Here is a 24130-nt window from a genome sequence, read left to right as displayed (position 1 = left end):
ACGGTGGAGTGTCAGTGACAGAGAATGCTGCCTTCTTAGGTACCCATCCCAGTGCGTCAGAGATGGCTCTCCTGGCCGTTTGGTTTCAGTGGAGCCCTTTTCGTGTTAATTACGTGTTTGACTTGAAGGAAGCCATGTTCCTTCTAAATGCATGGCCGCTGGGGTAATGCCGGGTGCTTTCTGTTCATAGGGCAAATGTGAGAAGCGAGTGCAGGATGTCATTGAGCGGTTCTGGGAGTTCATTGACAAGCTGAGCATCAATACTTTCGGTACGTGGTTTCCCCAGGTGGGTGGTTGCTTGGAACTGAGCTGATTTCACTGATGACGTTAGAAAAGTGTGGTTTCAGACTGACAGGCCCTAATCGTGCAATAGAAGATGGAAATAGTTACTGCTTTTGTTCTGAAACGACTTTGTTGGCTAAAAAAAAAGTGGACACATTATAGGTCTGCCCCTGTGTAGCGTGAATGCACAAATTTTCAGACAAGGGAAGTAAAAATACTGGCTTCTTTACTAAAAAATGAACATGTGACAGCATAAGTGTCCTTCAGTCCTATAGATTGTAAAGCTGAATCCTGCTTGATATGAGTCATTTATTTAAAAGTGGGCCTCAGACTTTGCAGAAGCAAGGATGCTCTGTGTCTCATAATTTAGGGTTTAGTCACAAAAACAATAGTACCCAGACAGCATCAGCGTTGTCTTCGCAAGCATCGTTGCTAGTAGGAGCCTCCTCCAGGATGAGTCCCCTGCACTGTCCCTCCGGGGACTGTGTGGGCCCTCCTGTGATGTGATCTGTTCTCCACAAGCACATGGGGCCATTCTGGGGAGAGCTCCCGTGTAGGGGGGGGGACGGCTGGGTGTAGAGCAGGTGGCACAGAAACGCTTCTCGGTACCAGCCCAGTTGTTATATCCCGCCAGCAGTCTGTGCTGTTTGACACGTGACAATACTCTAAGAATGTTGCGTTTTCAATTTCTAAAGTACTTGGTCAAGACAAATTCACTGTTTGGAATTGTTCACAGGGAAGTTTTTAGCAGACAACATCGTAGGTTCCGTCCTGGTTTTCTCCTTGATATTTTGGATTCCTTTCAGCATTCTGGTCCATTGTGTGGTAAGTCACCAGTTTTTAAGTAATAACATTTTATTAAAATTTTGAGCAACTCGAACCATGTTAGCTTTGGAAAAGATAAAAATTTGTTCTTAGAAAAATCTGACCTGCTGTTTCCATTGACATTTTTGGTGCTATCCCTGGGAAAGCATTTTTTGTAAAATTAACTAATGGTCTCTTAAAAAATTACACTTTTTGTGCGCGGATGTTTTGATCTCATGTATAATTTCTGAGGAGTTTTATACTTCTAAGCACAGGAGACTGGTTAACTGGGCTTGTCCAGGACCTCTGACGAGTGAAGCTTCTAAACGAGCGCATCCAGGCTGACTTTGCTGTGGCAGAGCAGGTGCCAAACAGCAGCATTCCAGACGTGCTGCCCCGTCTGGTCTGCTGTCTTGGCATCGTCGTCTGGGGTGCTCCCTCAGATGCTTCCACGTGAGGAGAGGGAGCCGTCTTCTTTATTGTTCAAAATGAGTAACAGTTAACAGTTGAATAGGGCTTTGAGAAACTCCAGGCACTTTATAAAGTTTGATTTTGAAACGGGTGCCGAGTGGGCAGGGAAGACCTAGGGGCAGCCTGACTCGCCTAAGTCAGACCCTCCTGCTGTCCACAGAAACATGATTTTATTCCTGCAGTGTCACGGGGAGGGCTTAAGGGGCTCGAGAGGCTTCTCTGGGAGGCCTGGTCCTGTTCTTCGCGAAAACTTCCTGCTCCAGAAAATTTCTCATAGATCCGTTCTCCTTGCTTCTGTGGGAAAAGGAGGATTTGTCTGCTGTGTAGAGACGAGGACGTCAGAGCCAGGCTTCCAGGCCTGTGCCCTGAAAGCCCTGCGCGGGGCCCTCTCGGGTCTTCACGCCCCGTGCCTTCCCTCGGCTGCGTGCTTTCCCTGAACGGCCCTTCTCTCGGCTCTTCTCTCGGGCGGCTTCTCTCAGGCGGCGAGGCTGCCGGACACGAGGAAAAGCCCTGCGAAAGCGGAGCGGTGTTAAAGGGGACGCGGTGGTGGCTTTGACAGATGGGCGACGGTGCCGTCCATTACGGTGGCTTTTAGTCAGACCTGCGTGGTTTACGGCGAGAGTTACGACTGTGGACCGAGAGGCCTGATGCTCGATTTCTGTGCAGGGAGGCGGGCAGGGGCTTGTCTCTGACCTCGGCGGCCGTTCAGGGCGGCTGGGCTGGAAGCCAGGCCCCGGGCAGGGACCGAGGGCGGAGGGCAGACCGCGTGTCCAGCCTTGTGCAGGGTGTGCTGTCGGGACTCGAGGCCTGGTGCCGCCAAGAGCTTGGGCCACAGCGACCCTGGACGCGGCCGGGAGGAGTGACGAGGCTCCGGCGGGCTGGGGCGCGGCCTCCGGGAGCGGCCCTCAGGGCCTGCGCACCGCACGGAGCCACCCTCCTCGTTCCTGCCCGGGGCGGGGCCTCAGACACCAGTGCTTAGACTTCGCCTGTTTCCTTACTTAACGCCAAAAAACACATTTCCTTGATGTGCAGAGCAAACACTTGGGCAGAGCCCTTAAAGCTTGGCTGCGAAGTTCCTCCTCCTCTGTGCAACCTGCTCCCACTTTGTACACCTGCAGCTCTGAGTTCTTTCTTCCCCGGACAGTAGGAGGGGCTCATGAGGAAGGGGCGCTGACGCACTGTTCGCAGGAGTGACGCCGCTCTGCTCTTCTTTCTAGGATAAGAAACTGGACAAGCAGTTTGAATCGCTGTCTCTGTTCCACCCCAGTGTAAGTATCTCTCACGAGTCGTTCTCAGTTGTGGGTTTTTTTTTTTTTTTTTAGTTCCTGCTTTATAACAGAGTGCATCAGTTATACATATACATCTGTTCCCACATCCCTTCCCTTTTGCGTCTCCCTCCCTCCCACCCTCCCTACCCCACCCGTCTAGGTGGTCACAAAGCACCGAGCTGATATCCCTGTGCTATGCGGCTGCTTCCCACTAGCTATCTACCTTACGTTTGGTAGTGTATATATGTCCATGCCTCTCTCTCACTTTGTCACAGCTTACCCTTCCCCCTCCCCATATCCTCAAGTCCATTCTCTAGTAGGTCTGTGCCTTTATTCCTGTTTTACCCCTACGTTCTTCATGACATTTTTTTTTCTTAAATTCCATATATATGTGTTAGCATACGGTATTTCTTTCTCTTTCTGACTTATTCACTCTGTATGACAGACTCTAGGTCTATCCACCTCATTACAAATAGCTCAATTTCGCTTCTTTTTATGGCTGAGTAATATTCCATTGTATATATGTGCCACATCTTCTTTATCCATTCATCCGATGATGGACACTTAGGTTGTTTCCAGCTCCGGGCTATTGTGAATAGAGCTGCAATGAACATTTTGGTATATGTCTCTTTTTGAATTATGGTTTTCTCAGGGTATATGCCTAGGAGTGGGATTTCTGGGTCATATGGTAGTTCTATTTTTAGTTTTTTAAGGAACCTCCATACTGTTCTCCATAGCGGCTGTACCAATTCACATTCCCACCAGCAGTGCAAGAGTGTTCCCTTTTCTCCACACCCTCTCCAGCAATTATTGTTTCTAGATTTCTTGATGGTGGCCATTCTGACTGGTGTGAGATGATATCTCATTGTAGTTTTGATTTGCATTTATCTAATGAGTAAAGATGTTGAGCATCCTTTCATGTGTTTGTTGACAATCTATATCTTCTTGGGAGAAATGTCTACTTAGGTCGTTGTTTTTTTGCTATGGAGCTGCATGAGCTGCTTATACATTTTGGAGATGAATCCTTTGTCAGTGGCTTCATTTGCAAATATTTTCTCCCATTCCGAGGGTTGTCTTTTGGTCTTGTTTACGGTTTCCTTTGCTGTGCAAAAGCTTTGAAGTTTCATCAGGTCCCATTTGTTTATCTTTGTTTTTATTTCCATTTCTCTAGGAGGTGGGTCAAAAAGGATCTTGCTGTGATTTATGTCATAGAGTGTTCTGCCTATGTTTTCCTCTAAGAGTTTGATAGTGTCTGGCCTTACATTTAGGTCTTTAATCCATTTTGAGCTTATTTTTGTGTATGGTGTTAGGGAGTGATCTAATCTCATACTTTTACATGTCCCTGTCCAGTTTTCCCAGCACCACTTATTGAAGAGGCTGTCCTTTCTCCACTGTACATTCCTGCCACTTTATCAAAGATAAGGTGACCATATGTGCGTGGGTTTATCTCTGGGCTTTCTATCATGTTCCATTGCTCTATCTCTGTTTTTTTTGTGCCAGTACCACACTGTCTTGATTACTGTAGCTTTGTAGTATAGTCTGAAGTCAGGGAGCCTGATTCCTCCAGCTCTGTTTTTCGTTCTCAAGATTGCTTTGGCTATTCGGGGTCTTTTGTTTTTCCAAACAAATTTTGAAATTTTTTGTTCTAGTTCTGTGAAAAATGCCAGTGGTAGTTTGATAGGGATTGCATTGAATCTGTAGCTTGCTTTGGGTAGTAGAGTCATTTTCACAATATTGATTCTTCCAATCCAGGAACATGGTGTATCTCCATCTATTTGTATCATCTTTAATTTCTTTCATCAGTGTCTTATAATTTTCTGCATACAGATCTTTCGTCTCCTTAGGTAGGTTTAGTCCTAGATATATTATTCTTTTTGTTGCAGTGGTAAATGGGAGTGTTTTCTTGATTTCACTTTCAGATTTTTCATCATTAGTGTACAGGAATGCCAGAGATTTCTGTGCATTAATTTTGTATCCTGCTACTTTACCAAATTCATTGATTAGCTCTAGTAGTTTTCTGGTAGCATCTTCAGGATTCTCTATGTATAGTATCATGTCATCTGCAAACAGTGACAGCTTTACTACTTCTTTTCCAATTTGGATTCCTTTTATTTCCTTTTCTTCTCTGATTGCTGTGGCTAAAACTTCCAAAACTAGGTTGAATAAGAGTGGTGAGAGTGGGCAACCTGTTTTGTTCCTGATCTTAGTGGAAATGGTTTCAGTTTTTCACCATTGAGAACGATGTTGGCTGTGGGTTTGTCATATATGGCCTTTATTATGTTGAGGAAAGTTCCCTCTATGCCTATTTTCTGCAGGGTTTTTATCATAAATGGGTGTTGAATTTTGTCAAAAGCTTTCTCTGCATCTATTGAGATGATCATATGGTTTTTCTCCTTCAACGTGTTAATATGGTGTATCACATTGATTGTGTATATTGAAGAATCCTTGCATTCCTGGAATAAACCCCAGTTGATCATGGTGTATGATCCTTTTAATGTGCTGTTGGATTCTGTTTGCTAGTATTTTGTCAAAGATTTTTGCATCTATGTTCATCAGTGATATTGGCCTGTAGTTTTCTCTCTTTGTGACATCCTTGTCTGGTTTTGGTATCAAGGTGATGGTGGCCTCGTAGAATGAGTTTGGGAGTGTTCCTCCCTCTGCTCTATTTTGGAAGAGTTTGATCAGTTGTGTTTTGAGGCCTGCTGAGGAGAGACCTGCACTGGCCTCCCCAGCAAGAGCCACCAGCCTTTCCAGGGGCACCTTCTCTGGCTGGAAGGCCCTGTTGTAGCGGGAGGGATCTAGGTTGGATGCTAAAGGTCACTTCTCATGACAGTGACAGTGAATGTTTGCTAGTCGCTTGGATGGAGACCGAAAGCAGCACCAGTGCCCTCCCCGCAGCCCTGAGTGGTCAGCTGTTCAGCACGGGCTTAGTTTAACACTGAGAGAGCTTTTCCTGTCTTGGGATCCTGACAGCGTTGTTTCTCATGAGTCTCCTTTGGGTCTTCAAATGGTGGCGTGTCAGGACTTGAATGCCAACAGCTCGACTCGCTTCTCGGGGTGCCTTCCCCAGCGTGGGGATCAGGGTGCTGACGGGCGCAGCTGTCTGTCGGGTGAGGCTGGGACTGTGGGACCTGGGGTGCACCTACTGTGTGTCTTTTCAGAACGTTGAGATGCTGAGCAGCATGGATTCCGCGTCAGTTCGCGTCATCAAGCCCTTTCCTGCACCCCTGACCCCGGGCCGCCTACAGCCCCCACAGCCCGCCCCTGCGGTGCCCCCCGCACCTTCGGTGCCCGTGGCCCCAAAGCTAGACCACCAGCGGATGGACACCATCCAGGAGGACCCCAGCACGGACTCGCACGCTGACGAGGATGGCTTCGAGAAGGACCCCTTCCCAAATAGCAGCGCGGCCGCCAAATCGTTCGAGGATCTCACGGACCATCCGGTCACCAGAAGCGAAAAGGCCTCGTCCTTTAAGCTGCAGCGTCAGAACCGCATTGACAGCAAGGAAACTGAGTGCTAGTTCAGGACCGCATCCCGAGCTCTCCGACTTCCGTGTGCAGAATATTTTTATAGATTTGACCTCAAATCACTGCATAGTTTTTGTGAAGATTTGGGAGAAAAAAGGAAGTGACTTCACAGCAGATGCTGGTCATGTGTTTGGACTTCCTTCGCATACGTAATACTTGTGTGGTCAGGCCCTTTTCCTTCTGAAGAGGTAAGGTGAATCTAGCTTATTTTGAGGCTTTCAGGTTTTAGTTTTTTTGATCTTTTAGATATCCTTCAACCTCTGATGCAAAAGCAGAAACTACAGCTGGATTAGGTTATGAATATTTATTTTTGTAAATTAACTTTTTATATTGAGAACGGCACTGATTAGGGAGATGATCGGTTTTTTTTAAACACTGTAATGATCCAGTGAACATAACGAGGCATTCAGCCGTTTCTTGTGAGGATAACTGGAACACAGGATAGACTGATTTATTCTTTTGCCTTCAAGACAAAGGGAGATAAAACCAGTGTATACACTGTCTCCAAAATGTGGGTTCTGTTTCTAGGTATTACCTAGAACTTGTAGCAGAAGAAGGGAATTACACTGCTAAATTTAGGGATAAATTGGGTTAATGTTTCTTAATTCTAAATTAAGAATTTCTAAATGTCTAGAATTAAAACAATCTAGCTTATAGTGAGGGTTACAAATTGTAGCCCAATGAATCTACAGAATTCTGCCATTTTAGGACCTTAGATAGCGGGCAGTTTTTGTGTGTTTCTGAAGTATCTTCATGTATCAATCAATACTGTCACCATCCTCTTAAAACATTCGCCATTCAGAAAGCCTGAACTACTTCAGAATAAGAGAGTTATGGTCGCCTCTTCTCAAACACTCGTGGCCAGGAGCGCACAGGAGATGGTTTCTGCCAAAAGAACCGGGTGTGATGTGCTGGCCTGGGGCTTTCTCCCCACACAGCTGATTGCTAGAAACCCTTGGTACTGACCCACGTTACTTCTTGATCTAGTGCTTCAGTATGGTCTGCATCTACTGTGTGAAGGATAGAAACCATCAGGCTGAATTCTGATTTCCTTTTAAAAGCTTCTTTCCCCTGCTAAGTACTGAAATGTGCTCACCAGTGAACACATTTTAACTGAGATAACTTGTAAGCTTTGAGAGCAATCAACCAAACCTGTGACAAATCCTATCTTTTTTTCTAAGGATATTCGTTATGCAGATACCTGTCACACTAATACTTGAACTTGTACCTTGTGGTATTTGCTGTCTTTTAACTAGTCATAATATTCTTATATTGTAGATAACACTTTTGCAATCTGATATAAGGTGAGTGGGGTGTGTGGGTGTATGTACGAGAGTGAAATGGTTCCCAGCTGAATGTAAGAAACCATTTTTTATAAAAGTGTGACGTTTTAAAAAACCGACACCGTCTTTACCTTTTTTCCATTTATAAAACTCACAGGCCGCTCAGGGTGTATCAGGCCGCTCAGGGTGTATCTTGTAGCTGTAGCTCTGGTGACACCTGCATCAATCAATCAACACTTATGATCAACCACGATGTACCTCCAGGTACAAAGCTGTCCTGAAAAGCTCCAATGCTTTTACTAATCTTGGTGGCAGGTGTTTGTGATGTTTATTGCAGGGTCATGAGCAAAGGTTTAAACTGGAGAAAAGAATCTCTGACCACTTATCTTGGGGTCTTTGTGCACTGGCGACTTCCTGTTCTGTAGATTAACAGCTGGACTTGGTTTTCTGTGACTGGTCGTCCCCATCTCCCAGAAGACTCAGTTCCGGTTTTGCTTCTGCTATGTCTCGCCAGTAAGGGAGCAGCAAAGGCAGGGAAGAGACTTTCTTCTCTATCAAAGGCCAAAGATGGGAGAACAAAAACGCATTTCCTTTTGGTGATAAATGTAGTCCGTCTGACAAATAGGAAGAAAAGTCCTGTAAGGGGAAGAGAACGCAGTTAAAGGGGTGGCTGGTCTCCCAGCTGTGGCCCCAGGCAGCGAGTCCCCGGCCTGAATAGCAGCCTCTGAAATGCTCCCACGCCCTTTGTGGAGGGACAGTGCCTGCATATGACACACAGAGCGTCACAGAACCTCACACCATTAATAAGCGCCTGAGCCGAAGTGTCTTTCCAGGTCAGCAGACGGTAGAAGATCAATGAGTGAGTATAGCACATTGATTTAGCCAACAAAGTGAAAAATTTGTTACAAGAGCTCAGCGCCCAGTGTGTCAAATTGTTTGACTCTTCTCAGTCTAGGAATTAAATTGACAGGCACAGTATTAGATGAAAAGACTGTGTACCGTCCAGAGTCCAGACGCTCCACCCCTGGAGCCCCTTCTCCTCTGGGAAAGAATCCTTTCCCTACGCAGGAGCTCCGCCCATCCCCCATCCCCGTTAGAACCTGGAGCTGGTTCATGACTGACTTGCAGACCAGGGATTCGGATTAGCAGCACTCCTCTCGGGCTTCAGTCTTCTCATCTCTGCTGTGTTTCTTAGGTCAGATGATCGCTGAGGAAGACCTTCCCAGCTCTGGACTCCTAATACACTAAGTCAGTCTAAAAGGACTTTCAAAGAGCCCCTAGCCCAGCAGTCTGCAGTCTCCTTTTCTCTAGCAGCGTTACTTTTCCAAACCATCTCAGGTGGGAGCGTGGTGCTGACTCAGCGGTCAAGTGGCCAAGCCTGCTCCCGACCTGGGAACGCACAAGGTGGGTCAGGTCCAGTCAGGGTGCAGAGGAACAGACACGGCCTTCTCGTCTGCGGTGGGATTGCAGGGTCCCACATAAGCGCACGTGTACGTAACTGTACAGGAGGCTGTCATTCTGCACGGGGACTGGCTTTTTTACCTTTTACATTTGTAAGTGGGCTTTCTGGCTTTAAACCAATTAGAACTCCGTACCTCAAAATATGAATTTTAGTTAATACCATATTCTACTTAAAGCCATTGTTTTGCCTCTTTTAACTTTTCCCCTCTCCATATTACAAAACTTGGCCTGGATGTTCTTAAATATGAACCATTTATTGCTCATTCATTTCACTACATGCCAACTCCTATTAAAGGGGTTCCCAGAGCACGGTGCCAACTGCTGGGTGCCGGTACAGAACCGGGCCAAGCAAGGTGCTGGGTCTGCAGGCGGTCCTGGAGCCTCTCCACTCCAGCCAATGTTTTCATTCCCTTTGGTGAAAAGGACAACTGTCTGACCCACTCGGAGCTGCTCCAGGCAGACGGTGCACAGCGTGGTCACTTCTGTGGGATCCTACTCACCCAACAGGACCGAGCATGCCACTCTACCTGACTGTCCTTCTGCATCAGGGTCCACAGGTCAAGTGCATCAATCCCACAGTCTTGGGCTACTTGTAAACACGCCCTGGCATATTCACCAACGACCGAGTTGAGGCGATTTAATTTGCACCCTATTGAGAAGAGAAAATCCACTGTGCAACTGATAAACCCAAGTGCTGGTCTTTGTGCAAGTTCTACTACCTGGAGGGTTCCTCAGTTCAAGTGAATGGGCGTGTGCTTAGAGACCCGAAGTGGGCCAGCCACGGGGCTTGGGGGACACAAGGACGGGCCTCACGGGTCACTAGTGTGCTGCTCTCCCCAGCACAGGACCAAGGATGACGGGGATGAGGGGCCACGGAGGGCACTTAGAGGACACCGAACAGACACAGAAAAGGCGGGGGGAGCTGAGCGGCTTGGCTAGAGGGCAGGCCAGAGGCGAATGGAGTTGGGCAGGTGACTGCTATGGGGTACGGTGGGGAGGACCGCTGGGCTCAGGCCCCTGAGTTGTTATGTGTAATGAGAAGCCACAGCCACGTAGTGGAAAAGTTCACTTGTAGACTTTGGACCAGAGAAGGCGAGAGCTGGAAGGGAGCACAGAGGTCACTCAGGCCAGCCTGGGGGTCAGCAACCTTTCTCTGCCACGGGCTGGACAGGAGACACGCTTTACAGGCAACTATTCAGCCCTGCCGTCACAGCTCCAAAGTAGCCACAGACAACATGTAAACCATGGGCCTGGCTGTCATCCAGTGAAACTGTATTTGTGGTAGGCGACGGGGCCACTGCAGTGCAGGGATTCTCGCACTCAGTTACAACAGGATCACCGGGAGGGTGCACTGGGCTGCTCCCCTAGACTTCTGCTTCCACAGGTCTGGGATGAATCCAAGAATCTGCACTTCTACCAAGTTCCCAGATGACGCTGATCTGCTAACCTGGGACCACGGGAGAACCACGCGTGGTCCGAAGTCATAAACCTGGCTAAAACTAGAGTGATACAGCAGGACTCATTACACGCACGTCTACAAGAGTGCAGCAGTCTCGTGAGACGTGCCCACCGCATTCTAGATACAGATTTTTCTATTCTATTATAGTCCATTAAAAAAATGTCACAACTCACTTGGTTTCACGATCCACGCGTGGGCTGTGACCTGCCACGTGAGCAGCACTGAGCTCCGGCTGCGCTCCTGTGCCCATCCAGGCTTAGCGTGAATGTTTCCTGGAGCGGCTTTCTACCTCACAAGCGATCATTATGACCTAAAATCGCCCTTGATGATGCCCACGGGGGTCCTCCCTTTGCCCTCTGGAGCTAACAGCACGGCGTTCCGTCCTCTTTACGTGACGGCACCCTGCAAATATGTGATGACAGCTGCCCTAGCTCCCCTGCTAGCCCAACAGCAGGAACTGGGTTCTAGTCATCTCTGTATCCTGCGCACCTAGCCAGGTCCCGGTATAGCACATAAAGGTGCCAAGATGCATAGCTGGTGGGGACAGGACGGGAGCCAGAACCCTGGCGCGGGCGAGCCCTGGAGCAGCCTCCCGTCACTCGACCACCAGTGACGCTGGCAGCACCCCTGCGCTTGACCGTGCGTGCCGGTGAGCCTGCAGAGGAGCCTTGGATCTGGGTGAAAGGTCCCACTGCCGAAGGCAGGCTCTCAGGTGAGGCAAGGCAGTGGAGAAAGGGCCACGTGCAGGCGAAGATGGGCAAAGCGACCTCCCCCTGCTGTTCAGAAGTCAGGAAAACCCCGAGTGAGGATGGCAGCGTCAAAGCACGGCCAGCCCGAGCCTCAGCGCCACGCGGGAGCTGCAGCCCCTGGCTGCTCAGCACGCTCCCCGGTGGCCTCCTGTGCACCCCGGAGTCGGGCAGATACCAGGCCCGGGGCCTGACTCACGCACGCCCAGAATCCTTTTCTGTGTCACGCTACGACATGCCGGAAGCTCTGCTCTAACGTCTGTGACTAAAGCAGACAGACGGGAACCCACAGGCCCCCAAGGAGCCGAGGCCCCAGGCTGGAGACCAGGTCCCACCTGCTGCGCCCGCGCTCACCTTGCCCGAGGCACTCCTGTCCCCACGCGGCCTCACAGAGCGGTGGCGGCGTGATGAAGATGAGCCTGCTCTCGGGCACGTCCACAGACTGCAGGTAGCGCACCATGGCCGTCAGGTTCGCCGCGTACTCCTCCAGGGGGACGTGCTGCTTGGGGTTCTCACCTGTTCGGGAGGAACGCGGACACTTCAGCCCAAATGCAGATGTGCTGTAAGTGATGGCAGTTAAGGTTAACGCACATTCACAAGTGGGCCTAACTTGTGACGTCACTGGGGAACCGTTTAGCGCCAAGCACAGAAAGGGAAGAGGGAAGAGTTCAAGTACAGAGTTCTACATAAAACAGACTTCAAAGGCTCCGGCTCGGGGCCTTGTAAGCACTCTCGTCTTTCCTCCGTTACTGGGCATGTGGTTCTTAGTCAATTAGGCTGAATTTGTTAAGAAGTAAGACCTGCGCTGGGCGGTGAGCCTGCCCAGGTTCTGGCCCGGCTTTGTCACTGGCCAGCCACGTGCCCTCGGACAAACGATCAGCCTTTCTATACCTCCGTTTCCTTGCTGGTAAAACGAGGATGACAATAGGGTCCACCTCACAGGGTGGCTGTGAAAATTACATCAGCAGAGTGTGAAAGGCACTTAGAGCAAGTGCCTGCCGGGAAGGAAGCCCTCAATAAATAAACTAAGCAACGGCTAACGTCACTGCAAAGGATTCCTTCTAGACAGGCTCACACACGGCTCCCTGCAGGCCATGTGCAAACCACACGTAAGTATAATCTGGGAGGAAAGTAACAGCACTCATTATGCTGCCACCCAGAAGGCCCCTGCTGGCTGGCACTTGGTCATATACTTCTTTCCAGTCTTTTCCAGGCAGATATGGAGACTTAAAAAAAAAAAAAAAAAAAAAAAAGGAGGGATCACACTGAAGATAAACGACCATATTGTGCTTTTTTCACATAACATTATGAGCATTTCTGTACCTACAAACAGTCCTCAAAAACATGGTGTTTAGTTGTCGGGTGACCACAACAGATGCTTCTGTTACCTTATTGTGCAGCATTCTAATGTTTTGCTATTATAAATAACAGTGCATAGAAACCTTTACACATATACCCGGCTGCATTACATACTAGGTGTTTCCTTAGGCTGGGTTTCTAGATGAGGGAAGTCTCTAGGGAAGCTTTCCAGAAAGGTTTCAAGTTTTCCCACCAGTACCATAAGAGTGCCTGTTTTCCACACTTGTCAGCTGTAAGTATTACTGCTTGAAACCATGGATTTGAGAGTCAAAAAACCAAAACTCCTTGTTTCAGTTTTCATTTTGTGGATAACAGACATTTTTACACATTTTCAAACGTGTACTGGCTACTAAGTTTCTCCTGTTGCGATTACCTGTTCCTGCCTTTGCCTATTTTTTAAACTGGAGTTAATATTTTTCTTAATTGATTTCTACATTAAAGACATTAACCTTTTGTCTCATGCTTTTGCAAACATTTTCCTTAATGTGTCATTTTCTTTTTTTAAGAGTGTTTCTGACATAGCTAATTTATTTCACAAATCTCTTTCTTCCTTTGCAGTTTCCTCCATTGCAAGTTCCTCTAAGTTTTTATACTTAGGAAGTATTCCTCCTTGTCCTAAATTGGATAGAAATTCACCTGTTTGAAAACTTCTGGGGTTTTTTTGGAGAGCTTAGTCTCCACCGACACCTGTGGTCTATGATCTCACAGGCGCCAGACTTCCCTGCATCACAGTCGGCAGCTGTCGCTTCCTTCCCTCCTCTCCAGCCTCACCTGAGAGGCCCGGCCGTGTGCCTGTTAATAGCAGACGTCACGTGACGGGGGTGGGGCACGGGAGAAGCCTCTGGAAGCTGACTACTCTTCTCCTGTATGCCGAGGGCTCTCCTTTCACGAGTAGGAAAGGAAGAGAGGCCTGTGCCTCTAGTCACAGCAGCAGTTCTTCCAAAAATACGGAGACACGTCTCCTGTTCAGACCTGCTTCCCACTGCCCAGGAGTCAAGCCTGTGCTGGGTCAGGGCTGCTGCTGCCCTGAGCTGCCCTTGCTCCATCAGTGTGAGTCACACGGCAAGGTGTCCAGTTTGACCTCTGCTGCCAACTACATCAACTACAGAGAAAGAAACATTAGAAATTGAGCACAGCACTACTGGACTCTAAAAAACATCCAAGTGCTTGAAATTTTAGGTCTGCTGACGACCCAGGCATGTAGAAAATAAGTCGGGAATAAAATTCACTGACATTAAAGAAAGCCAGAAGAAACACAAGGAGGTAAACTCAGGGAACTCATTATAAATTTGGCAAAACTGTACCTACTGGGAGACAGGTAAACAGATGAAAAAAGTATATAAATTTAAGTTTGCTGTAACGAAAAAAACAATTAAAACTGAACTAGGAAAACAAGAATGCCTTTACCTTTTAGCGCACTGTCATTGGCACCAAAGAAAATTGTAACTGCTACTGGGCTGTCCAAACTGTTCCCCTTCCGGATTAGCCTCGGGAGGATAATTTTCGCCCATCTGGTATTGTAACCTGAAAATCCACGATTCAGAACATCGCATTTTCTGAAATGAAAAAATTTTTAAGATGAATTGTAGGGACTTGCCTGGTGGCGCAGTGGTTAAGAATCCGCCTGCCAATGCAGGAGACACGAGTTCGAGCCCTGGCCTGGGAAGATCCCACGTGCGGCGGAGCAATTAAGCCCTTGCGCCGCAACTACTAAGCCTGTGCCCTAGGGCCCGAGGGCCACAACTACTGAGCCCACGTGCCACAACTACTGAAGCCCACACGCCTAGGGCCCGTGCTCCGCAACGAGAGAAGCCACCACAACGTGAAGCCCACACACCACAATGAAGAGCAGCCCCTGCTCGCCGCAACTAGAGAAAGCCCACACGTAATGAAGACCCAACGCAGCCAAAAAAGTAAATTAATTAAAAAATAAATTTAAAAAAAAGATGATGAATTGTGAGCAAAGAACTATTTCTGGTCGCCTGTAGCCAACCTTCCGTGTGGGAGGGTATGCTTGGGCTCACAGTGCCTGCTCTGTGCCACGGCCCTGCCGCTGCCCAGGTGTCACTTTGGTAAGATCAGAGCAGCAGCAGAGTTGAGGCACGTTCGTTCCCTTCATGGTCCCAAGATGTAGCAAGTCCATCCCATTCCTCAATGAGAGAGGTTACGAATAATAATGAACAGAGGGGCTATGCAGACTAGCTGATTTCATGCATGGTCAGGGGGGTACTTTTGAAATGGAGTTTACAGCAGGCAGGTATTAAAGGTAGAAAGGCACTAAAAAGCTGGAACTCTAATGGGATAAGCATACATGGACTTCCTGAGACTTATTTTACAGACCGTTTTTTAAGGGGAGGTTTAGGTTTACGGAAAGACTGAGCAGAGGTACAGACTTCCCCTAACCCCCAGCCCCCCTCCCCGATGACCTACACCACCCACCAGTGGGTGCATTTGTTACAGGTGACAAACTACACTGACACGGTTCTCATTATTACCCGGTGGTTTTGATTCAGTAGTTTTAGTAAATATGTATTAGTTGTGTTTCAGTTTAAACCAGTTTAACGGGCATTTTATTCCTTCTTAAAAATATATGATTTGATTCACAGTACTGTAGGCTATACTGAAAAAAACAAACTATGGAAATTGAGCTGGCTGCCTGCATTAGAATCCCAGCTCCAACACTGAGTAGCTGTGACTTCGGGTAGGTTTGTAGATGTTTCAAGTTGTCCACTAAAAACAATTTTTTTCCCAATGAATCTCCGAGTTCAATTGATGGTTAGCAAACTGTTAAAGCCTCCACCTAGAATACTTTAAAATGGAACACTCTAGAATTTTGACAAGTCTGTCTTACATCCATCCAGTGGTTCAGTCACGCACGGCAGCACTTTAAAAAGCAAGAGGCAGGTGGAGTGGCTGGGCCCGTGAGCCGTGGCCGCTGAGCCTGCGCGTCCGGAGCCTGTGCTCTGCAACCGGAGAAGCCATAACAGTGAGAGGCCCGCGTACCGCAAAAAAAAAAAAAAAAAAAAAGCAAGAGGCAGAACAGCTCCCTCCCTGAGGCCTGTGTGCTGTGGCAGTGACGCAGAGCAGCCAGTGCCTGGATCTCGCTGCCCTCGACTGGCAAGGAGGCCTCGACAACTTACTTAATTTCTCCGTGCCTCAGTCTTCCCAGCTGTGAGAGATGAACACTAATACCCAATCTGCTAGGATACGTGAAGATTAAAAGTAGTGTAGTGGCCAGATACGTACAAGGAGCTCGATAAATGCCAGCCATTATAGATTTAAAAAAAAATATATATATATATATCATTATTATAAGGCTGTGAACCAAAAAAACTGCTAGTGAGGCCCATGGTTGAAAGTGTTAAAGTTCCCTTCTGAAAGGGGAAGAATATCTGAATTTCTCTGGACTGAATAACATAATCAATAGTGCCCAAGTTATTCAAAAGGTTGGAAGAAACTGGAGAATTAAGAAAGTTTTTTTTTTTTTTTGCTGTACGCGGGCCTCTCACTGCTGTGGCCTCTCCCGTTGCGGAGCACAGGCTCCGGACACACAGGCTCCTGCAGCCATGGCTCGCGGGCCCAGCCGCTCCGCGGCATGTGGGATCCTCCGGGATCGGGGCACGAACCTGTGTCCCCTGCATCGGCAGGCGGACTCTCAACCACTGTGCCACCAGGGAGGCCCAAGAAAGGTTTTTACATTAATTCTTGGCTAATAACAGGTATTTAAGTCCAGATGAAGTTGGGAAAAGGACAGGAATTAACTAAAAGATTCCTTCCAAAACATCCAGGCTCTGTAAGATTGATTGCCTTCCAGAAAAAATGTAAATTATGTTTTTATAAATGACAACAGGCAACAGCATATCTTTAAAAGCAAACAGAAGCTTTTCAAAACTGAAGAAGGTGAGTTTTTTCTAACCTTTCAAACCAAGTATTTCTGGTTAAAGAAATACTTGGATAAGGCTAAAAAAAGATTGATGAAACTATATCAGTAAACTAAAAGCATTTAAGTGGATTTAAGAATGGTTAAAATGCTTTTTGTACTGAGTATACAAAGATCTTATTTAAAGCTAAAACTTAAGGACGTCACTATGGGACACAATTACATATTTTAAATTTATTGCTCTCCACGGAGGCAGTAAAGGGCAGTCACAGTAAGGTGACTCTTAATAACCCTCAAACTTGGAAGTTAGGTGAAATTAAAACACTGAATCAAGTCAGTTCTGGGCCTTGCACGTGGCTGAAGCAGACAGTCGGGGCCTGGGTCTGCAGAAGATTCACCCCAGCGTCAACGTGGCTAAAGACCACGTTCCTCCGAGGGGCAGCTGTCGGTGTGGGACAAAGGGCGGCGCTGCCGGCACAGAAAGGGCGGCTGGGCTGGAGCTGCGGCCCCTCTGCCGCGCGCCCCTCCCGACACGGCCTCCTGCTTTCTCCCGTGGGCCTGCCTGGTGGAAGGTGGGCGCGCCCGCCCGCCCACGGGAGGCGCCGCGGTGCCACTCTGGTTCACAACGGGCTCTCGCGGGCTTGGCGGAGGGCAGTGAGCCCAGGAGAGGGGAGGCGGGACTCACCCAGCTGAGGTCTCCCGGTGGCCGCTGAGTTTTGTGCCTGCTGTCACAAGATGCTTTTAAGAGTGACATAGATAAAGCCTAACAGACCACACACTGTCTACAGCTTCATCTTTTCCTATAATTACTCTCAATTCTGAAAAATAACCACTTGCTAATTAAATGGTCTTCTAGCAATCACACCTGTAAACAATCAATTCTGACAAGATTTTAGTATTAACATCATTATGTACTGCAGAAATATTTGCGATGCCTGCAGTTTTTCAGGCCATTTGAATAATTATTTAGCTTTTCCATATCTTCTATTTGATCAGAAAAGGTTAATGGACTAATTAAACAGGTAAGGAATTATTAAAAAAAAAAAAGAGCCCGCACTTATGGAGCACTTCTCACGGGCCAGGCGCTGGACTAAGCAGCGCACAGCAGCCGACTCACCCTCTGACAGGAGAGCAGGGCCCTTGTCGTCCCCAGAGCCGGAGGATCCTGGGCTCTGGGGCCAGGCCACCTGACACTTCTTAGTTGTGTGACTGTGTTATCCACCTCTCTCCACCTTATTTTTCTCAGCTATAAGATGGACAGGAGGATGATAAATCACTGTATTACTGGGCAGTTGTAGAGATTAAATGAGACTATAAACATGAAGTATTTTAAAGTCGCTGGCACCTGAACTGGAACATTGTTTCCCTTTTAATGATTTCCATTTGGCAAATGGAATACCAAAATCATCACTATTTTTTTATTAATCTGATATATTTTAAAATATTTTTTATATATCTGATACCTTTTATAAAGAGAATCTGGGGGGGAAAATCTCTATCCAAAAATGAATCCAACTTTGGTTTTAGAATATACTTTGTATTCTTTCAATTGAACTCCTTGCTAATTATTTAAATCGTACCCACCATAACTGAAAAAGAACTTGTCTAGTTTAGAGAGTGAACAGCTGTATTTTTGGATCCAAGCCCCTAATACATTTTACAACTTTTAGGGTTTGGTTTCATGAGGCGGCAAAGTTTTAACTGAACCTCAGTGCTGCGCTTCTCTCCCCCAACCCCTTATATACACTAACTAGGAAAGGCCTGCAAAGACAAAAACGGAGGAACTTACTGTTTCAAGCTGCATCATTCACTCTCTTCTCCATCAATAAACACTCAAGTAGGAATCTAGAAACTATTCTCACCTGACCAGCCTGTCAGCCAGTGATGCTCCCCAGCCACCCTGCTGGAAAGAAAACTGAAGAAAGAAAAGCCCATTACTCTTTATCAATGTAATTAGGACACATTGCTCAGCTACGCCCCTCTTGTTTTCTCTCTGTACTCCCTGACTTCTTGGCCTTCACCATTTGCTTTGCTCCGAGGTCGTTTTAGGGATTACTATAGCAACACCTCAGCAGCACGCTGGAAGCAAGAGGTAGTTTTCTTCCGTGTCAATTGGATTTGAGCCAATCACCTGCATTTTATTGAGACCTATATTAGACTCACTGTTATCTAGAAAAGCTACTTAAATCTAGGTACAAGAGATGAAATCAACTGTATGTTCAGTTAGGAAGTGAAATCCACACTACACTACCTCTTCGTAGTTGAAAGACTTAATAAAGAAATTAATTACAGAACTCAGGGTGACTATTTTTTGATATACATTCCCATGGAACTTGGAGAGTCCTTACTGCCCTAGATGCCTAAAAATAATGCTACCAATTGTTGGCATGCACACAGAAAACTGGTTTAGGAAGTCATGTCTGAATGTGAGAAGAATAAAACAAAACAAAATGAAAAACACCATGGGAAGGTAATTTTTAAAATGTACTCCCCCTCCCTGAAGTAAGAACACCTGTTTTTCCTTGAATGAGAGTTGAAATAATCTTGGCTGAAAAGGTGATCTGGGACCTGGGGCCCTCGGCTGCAGAGCTTGCCCCGGACCTACGTCTCCTCCTTCAGCAACAGAATACAAAGAAACGCTAAGGGACTAAACATAACTGCGTCCCTGCGCAGCTGGGGCAAATTATGGACAAGACACAAAAAAGGCCAAAAACCCCAACTGCTACTTCTGAAGAGCAGAGAGCCAAAGCAGGGTCCTGCGCGCGCCCCCTGCGCTCAACACCGCCAGGGGGTGGGCGAAACACCTCAGCCGCCCCTCCGCCTGACCCCTGGACAAACCCCCACCCTCACCCCATGTAAGGGACGAGCTCGCCCCCCTCCGCTCGGGTCCCTTGGGGGGCGCGGAGCAAGGGAACCTGTTACTTGTTTTCGCTCCCCTCCTGCAGCGCAGTCAAGCCCTGCCTGAATTTCTGGACTGGCCTCTTATCCATTTCTACTGATTGGGAAGGCCAAGAACCCTGGTCGGTATCACTTGGCCGCATCTCATTCAGGAGAGCGGCGAGATGTTCCATCAGAGGAAGCACGGGGGGTGAGTGTTTTCCGCATGGAATGGGAGGTACGAAACTGCGGGAAGTGCTTCAGGCGCCGCCGGGATCTGTGCAAGGTGACGCCCCAGGAAGCTCCGCGTGGCACACAAAGCACTGTTCCCGCTGTGAGCAAATTCAAAGTACCTTTCAGGGAAAAGGACAACAGCCACTGACCGGGAAGACACTACGATGAAAACCACGTGCCAGGTCTTCCCAAAATCCCTATGAAAATTGGCACAGAAAGGAAAGCGCGGCCAGCCCAGGCCCTGTCACTCCCAGCGCGTGGCGTGGACAAGTCCCTGAACTTCCTTGCACTTCGTCTCATCCGTCAAACAGGCCCCCTAAGACTAAACGGAACGTGTGTCCAGTACTGCGAAGCCGCGCTGCCCTCCTGAAGATGTCACCCTCCCTGAAGCGACCAACACCGAGAAATGAACCACTGCCAGGGTGTCACGAAGGGGCCCTGGAGGCGGCGGGGACACGACGCTCTGTGAGCGTCCAGGCCTTGGGGAAGCGGGGTGCAGGGAGGCGGCCCCGACAACCTCCTAACAGTCGGGAGGAATGGGCCCCTCCCGCGCGGAGAGGAGAGCCAGGAATCACCGAAGAAGCCTGGCCCGCGGCTCTCGGCCAGGGTGCCGCCCCCCCGAGGGCGCGGCGAGGACGCCCAAGAGACCGGGCCACGTGGGGGCCGAGCCGGGTTCCGCGGAATGGACGGCGCCGAGCGGCGGTACCTGGGTGATGGAGTCGCCGAAGAGCAACACCCGAGGCCAGAGCAGAGAGCTTCCGCACACGGCCGCCTCGCACAGCGCCATTGTCCCGGTAGCTGGGAGGCGGGGCCACGCCGGATATCCGGGCGAGGCGAGTAGCGGGGGGGCGGGGAAAGGCCGGATATCCGGGCGGGGCGAGCGGCCGGGAGGAGGGGCTTCCCGGGGGCGGGGAGGCAGAGGCGCCTGCGGAGTCCGACGCCTTCGTTCGTTGGCTGTCTTCGCCCGCTGGCTCTCTTTCCCGGGTCGCCCCATAGGGGCTGCACTAGCCGGGCTCCTTCGGCGAGCAACCGGCCACTTTTAAGACGTGCGATAGCTGTTGCTTCTTGGAAAGCTCATTTTTGTCCGTTTACAAAAGCTTGGCCTCCTGCATGCATTCGGTTTTTGTTCACTTATCCGAGTCGTTAGATGCGGGGCGCGCGTGGCTACCCTGCCCTCGGGGAGCCCACCCGCCCTCTGGCCATCGTCGCCTGTCAGTTCCCCAGGTGGAAACCAACCCCGAAAGGAGAGCGATTTGGCGCTGCCACCAGATCCAGCATCACCCACCCCGCGAAGGTGGGTTCAGTTGTTTGAGCGAGTCGCAGGCACTTCCAGGGGGCTCGTTCATCACGCAGCCCTCTCTTGTTAAGTAAAATTAGGCAAGCATTTGTCCAGCGTTTTGACCTCAGTTAAAGAGAAGCTGACGACATTTGCTAAAGACAGTAAGGCCGACTATCCAGGAAGGACAGCGATGGTGGGCTTCCGCAGTAGGGGAGATTAGGCTAAACCCTAAATACAAGAAAAGGGATTTTATAGCCAAGGAGCAGGGTGAGGGGCCAGGGGAATGTAAAAGTACTAAGAGGCAGGGGAAATCTTTGCTAAACTGCCCTGACAGGGTTCTTGCTGAAGGCAGGGCAGGGTGACATCAGGATGAGGAATTGGAGCCGCGACCCAGGGGGATCAGACCAAGAGGGAGGGAGTTTTGCTAAACCGCCTCAGCGGGATTCTTGCTACAACTGGGCTGAAGGGGCCAAGGACAGGACCCAAGGTGGGGGGGCTTAGAGAGAAGACAAGAACCTGGCTCAGGTTTGCTCAAGCACGCAATTAAGTGTGACAGCTGTGATAAAACCGAGCCGGAAGGGTGTCTTGAAACAACTGAGCTTAAGGTGAAAACCAGAAGGGGAGCAGTGTGTGTTAGAATAGCTGCCGTTTCCGTGGCTTGGACGTAGGGTGTTGGGGGGAGAATGGCTGGAGCTGGAGAGGCAGGTAGGGTGATACAGAGCGGGACCCCGTCTTCAGGCTTCAACTATACTCAACTGGGAGCTTTAAGAATGTGCTGATTGGGCCTCCCTGGTGGCGCAGTGGTTAAGAGTCCGCCTGCCGATGCAGGGGATACGGGTTCGTGCCCCGGTCTGGGAGGATCCCATGTGCCGCGGAGCGGCTGGGCCCGTGAGCCATGGCCGCTGGGCCTGCGCGTCCGGAGCCTGTGCTCCGCAACGGGAGAGGCCACAACAGTGAGAGGCCCGCATACCGCAAAAAGAAAAAAAAAAAAAAAAAAAAAAAAAAAGAATGTGCTGATAAAGGACCACCACTCTAGACCAACTAACAACACTTCTGATGGTAGGTCGTGGGCATCAGTACATTGTTAATGCTCCCCAGGTGATTCCAATATGCAGCCCGGGTAGAGAACCCCTGTTAGGCCAAGTTAAGGTGTTTGGATTTCATCCTAATTAATCACAGTAAAGACCCTGAAGGATTTTCAGCAGGGAGGCTTTCAGCAGATCTGTTATTTTAGGAATCAGCTATAGGGAGAGGAGGAAGGGAGGCTGGGGCAGGAACCAGAGGGGAAAAGATGACTTGGACTCCGAGCCCCAGTGGAGATAAGACGAGGACAGATTCAAGAGCAGATTCAGAATCCTTAACTGGACTCACCACCTCAGGGGGAGGGACCGGGAGAAAGGGCTTGGCCACTTCTGCTGTGTATAACCTGCGCGGTAAAGACATCCCAAGTGTGTAGTTTTTGTAACTTAAAAATGTTTTAACGTCTATCATAACACACTCTTATATGACGCTTATAAAAGGTGACCCTTAGGCCTTTGGTTTGGGCCAAAGACAAAGTAGGGTATCTTATAGAAATAAATGTATTTGGTTTCAAGTAAAAATTCAGATTCAGGCACCGAAGTGTGTCACCAAAGCACAGGGAAGGACGAAGCAGTGTCAGTGCCCGTTAGTGACCGGGGCTGACCGATGGCTTTAGCTTGACGGTGAGTGTAAGAGCTCTCCAGCGGCCCCTTCCCATGCTTGTTCCCACCCCCTCTGCGGAGGGAGCAGCCAGACCCTTCACTGAAGTAGAGGCCAAAGCCGCCCCGGGCAGGCGACCTGCTCCCTCAGCACCCGGCACCCGACACTCCTGTGTCCAGTTACTTGCAAGTCTGAACTGCTCGTACTTGGAAGAAAATGGATTAATGATTAAGTTATACATGAAACGATTCAACACACATGACGAGCCTTTGAACCTGAGTCATAAAAATTATATTTTGAATATCTCTGAATTGAATGTAGACATTATACAAAGAAAATATTATTGAATCTCAAAAGCCCCAATTTTACAGACATATAAATTAAGGAATTTGTCAAGAATAATGGGAGGGAAGAAATAGAAAAAGGGCTTAAAACTTGAAGTGATAATATGTAATTATTAATTCAAATTCAGAAAATGGATATGAAAATTCAAACCATCACTCATTTCCTTCCTGAAAACGGACAATAGGACATTCTGTTTCAGCTGCTGTGAGCAGGCCTTAAAGGTTTCAGTGGGAGCTGCATACAACCCTAGAAGCAGGATCAGTAATGGCAGTTTATTTAGCAGTGCTAGAATAATGGACAAATTAGTTGGTAATTTAGCAGTATTCAAATAGGTGCTGGAATAAAGGCCATCTGCCATCAAAAGTAAATAGGCTGCCCCAGAGAAATTAATGTATTTTATTTTAAGTAACAGAAGTAGAGTCAAGCATTACAAAAAAGTTTTAACATCTACAGAGACGTACGGTTACTAGTGAACGGGCGTGAGGGCCTCGTACAGTCTCTGGGCCGCCAGCTCCACCATCTCTCGGAGGCACTCGTCATCTTCACTCCCTTCTTCACACTCTGCAGTCTGAAAGTGAGAGCACAGACAGGCCTTTCAGCGGAAGCGTCTAGAATTATTATGTGGAAGATAAACTAATGCTCCTTAAGAACAATCGTTTCCCATGGCGGGGGTCTTGATTATTTAGAGCCAGAGTCACTGCACACCTGTGGGTCTGCACCTGGATGCAGACACGTTCCCGAGAGCACGATGGCTTTGTTAGAGATTAACTTTGGGAAAAAAAGAATAAAGGGAAAGTGAAGTGAACTATGTTTACTTCAAAGCCCATGTTTGGATCTAGTAAATAATACTCCAAGGAATCTAGTCTGTGCAACACAAATTACTTAGCAAGCAATGGATGTGGTCATCTAATCAACATTTGGTATTAAATTTGGTTTAGATGCACTAATCATCTTCCAGTTACTCCTTAACTACAAAACACTATGCTGTTTAAAACAATTTTTATCACACAATAAATATCCCTCATGTAAAAATTTAGGAAAGAAAAAAAATACCCTTAATTCTATAACCTAATGATAAATCACTGTTAACATTTCAGTGCATAACCTTCTAGACTTCTGGCTATACATGTGTATTTCTTTAAAACAAAAATGGGATAATTCAGCACATTGACGA

At 48.2% G+C, this 24130-nt stretch overlaps 3 protein-coding genes across 5 annotated transcripts in view; 1 reads left to right on the top strand and 2 right to left on the bottom strand.

Annotated features, from left to right (window-relative positions):
- The window catches only part of ADAM17 (ADAM metallopeptidase domain 17), a 55596-nt gene extending 47841 nt beyond the window's left edge, over nucleotides 1–7755 (top strand). The window contains exons 16-19 of the mRNA XM_060117107.1: nucleotides 191–269; nucleotides 1019–1107; nucleotides 2775–2825; nucleotides 5987–7755. Of these exons, the coding sequence (XP_059973090.1) occupies nucleotides 191–269; nucleotides 1019–1107; nucleotides 2775–2825; nucleotides 5987–6346 (579 nt within the window). The 3' untranslated portion in view covers nucleotides 6347–7755. The remainder of the gene's footprint in view (nucleotides 1–190; nucleotides 270–1018; nucleotides 1108–2774; nucleotides 2826–5986) is intronic.
- An 11-nt stretch (nucleotides 7756–7766) lies between these two features.
- On the bottom strand, nucleotides 7767–20457 carry IAH1 (isoamyl acetate hydrolyzing esterase 1 (putative)). Of its 2 annotated transcripts, XM_060117108.1 has the most exons (6): nucleotides 20359–20457; nucleotides 18404–18456; nucleotides 14069–14217; nucleotides 11657–11818; nucleotides 9625–9746; nucleotides 7767–8272 (listed from the first exon to the last, which is right to left on the bottom strand). In XM_060117108.1, exons 1-6 carry the CDS (start codon nucleotides 20437–20439, stop codon nucleotides 8063–8065), a joined length of 777 nt encoding a protein of 258 aa, XP_059973091.1. In that variant the 5' UTR covers nucleotides 20440–20457; the 3' UTR covers nucleotides 7767–8062. The 2 variants fall into 2 exon arrangements, with proteins under 2 accessions (XP_059973091.1, XP_059973092.1); XM_060117109.1 differs by lacking the exon at nucleotides 9625–9746.
- A 2880-nt stretch (nucleotides 20458–23337) lies between these two features.
- CPSF3 (cleavage and polyadenylation specific factor 3) overlaps nucleotides 23338–24130 on the bottom strand; it is a 42988-nt gene continuing 42195 nt past the window's right edge. For both annotated transcript variants that reach the window (XM_060117392.1, XM_060117393.1), the window contains one exon: nucleotides 23338–23524. In XM_060117392.1, the coding sequence (XP_059973375.1) occupies nucleotides 23423–23524 (102 nt within the window). In that variant the 3' untranslated portion in view covers nucleotides 23338–23422. The remainder of the gene's footprint in view (nucleotides 23525–24130) is intronic.

Source organism: Mesoplodon densirostris, chromosome 14 (genome assembly GCF_025265405.1).
Source record: "Mesoplodon densirostris isolate mMesDen1 chromosome 14, mMesDen1 primary haplotype, whole genome shotgun sequence".
NCBI classification, from domain to species: domain Eukaryota; kingdom Metazoa; phylum Chordata; class Mammalia; order Artiodactyla; family Ziphiidae; genus Mesoplodon; species Mesoplodon densirostris.
This window is presented reverse-complemented; position numbering and strand designations above follow the sequence as displayed.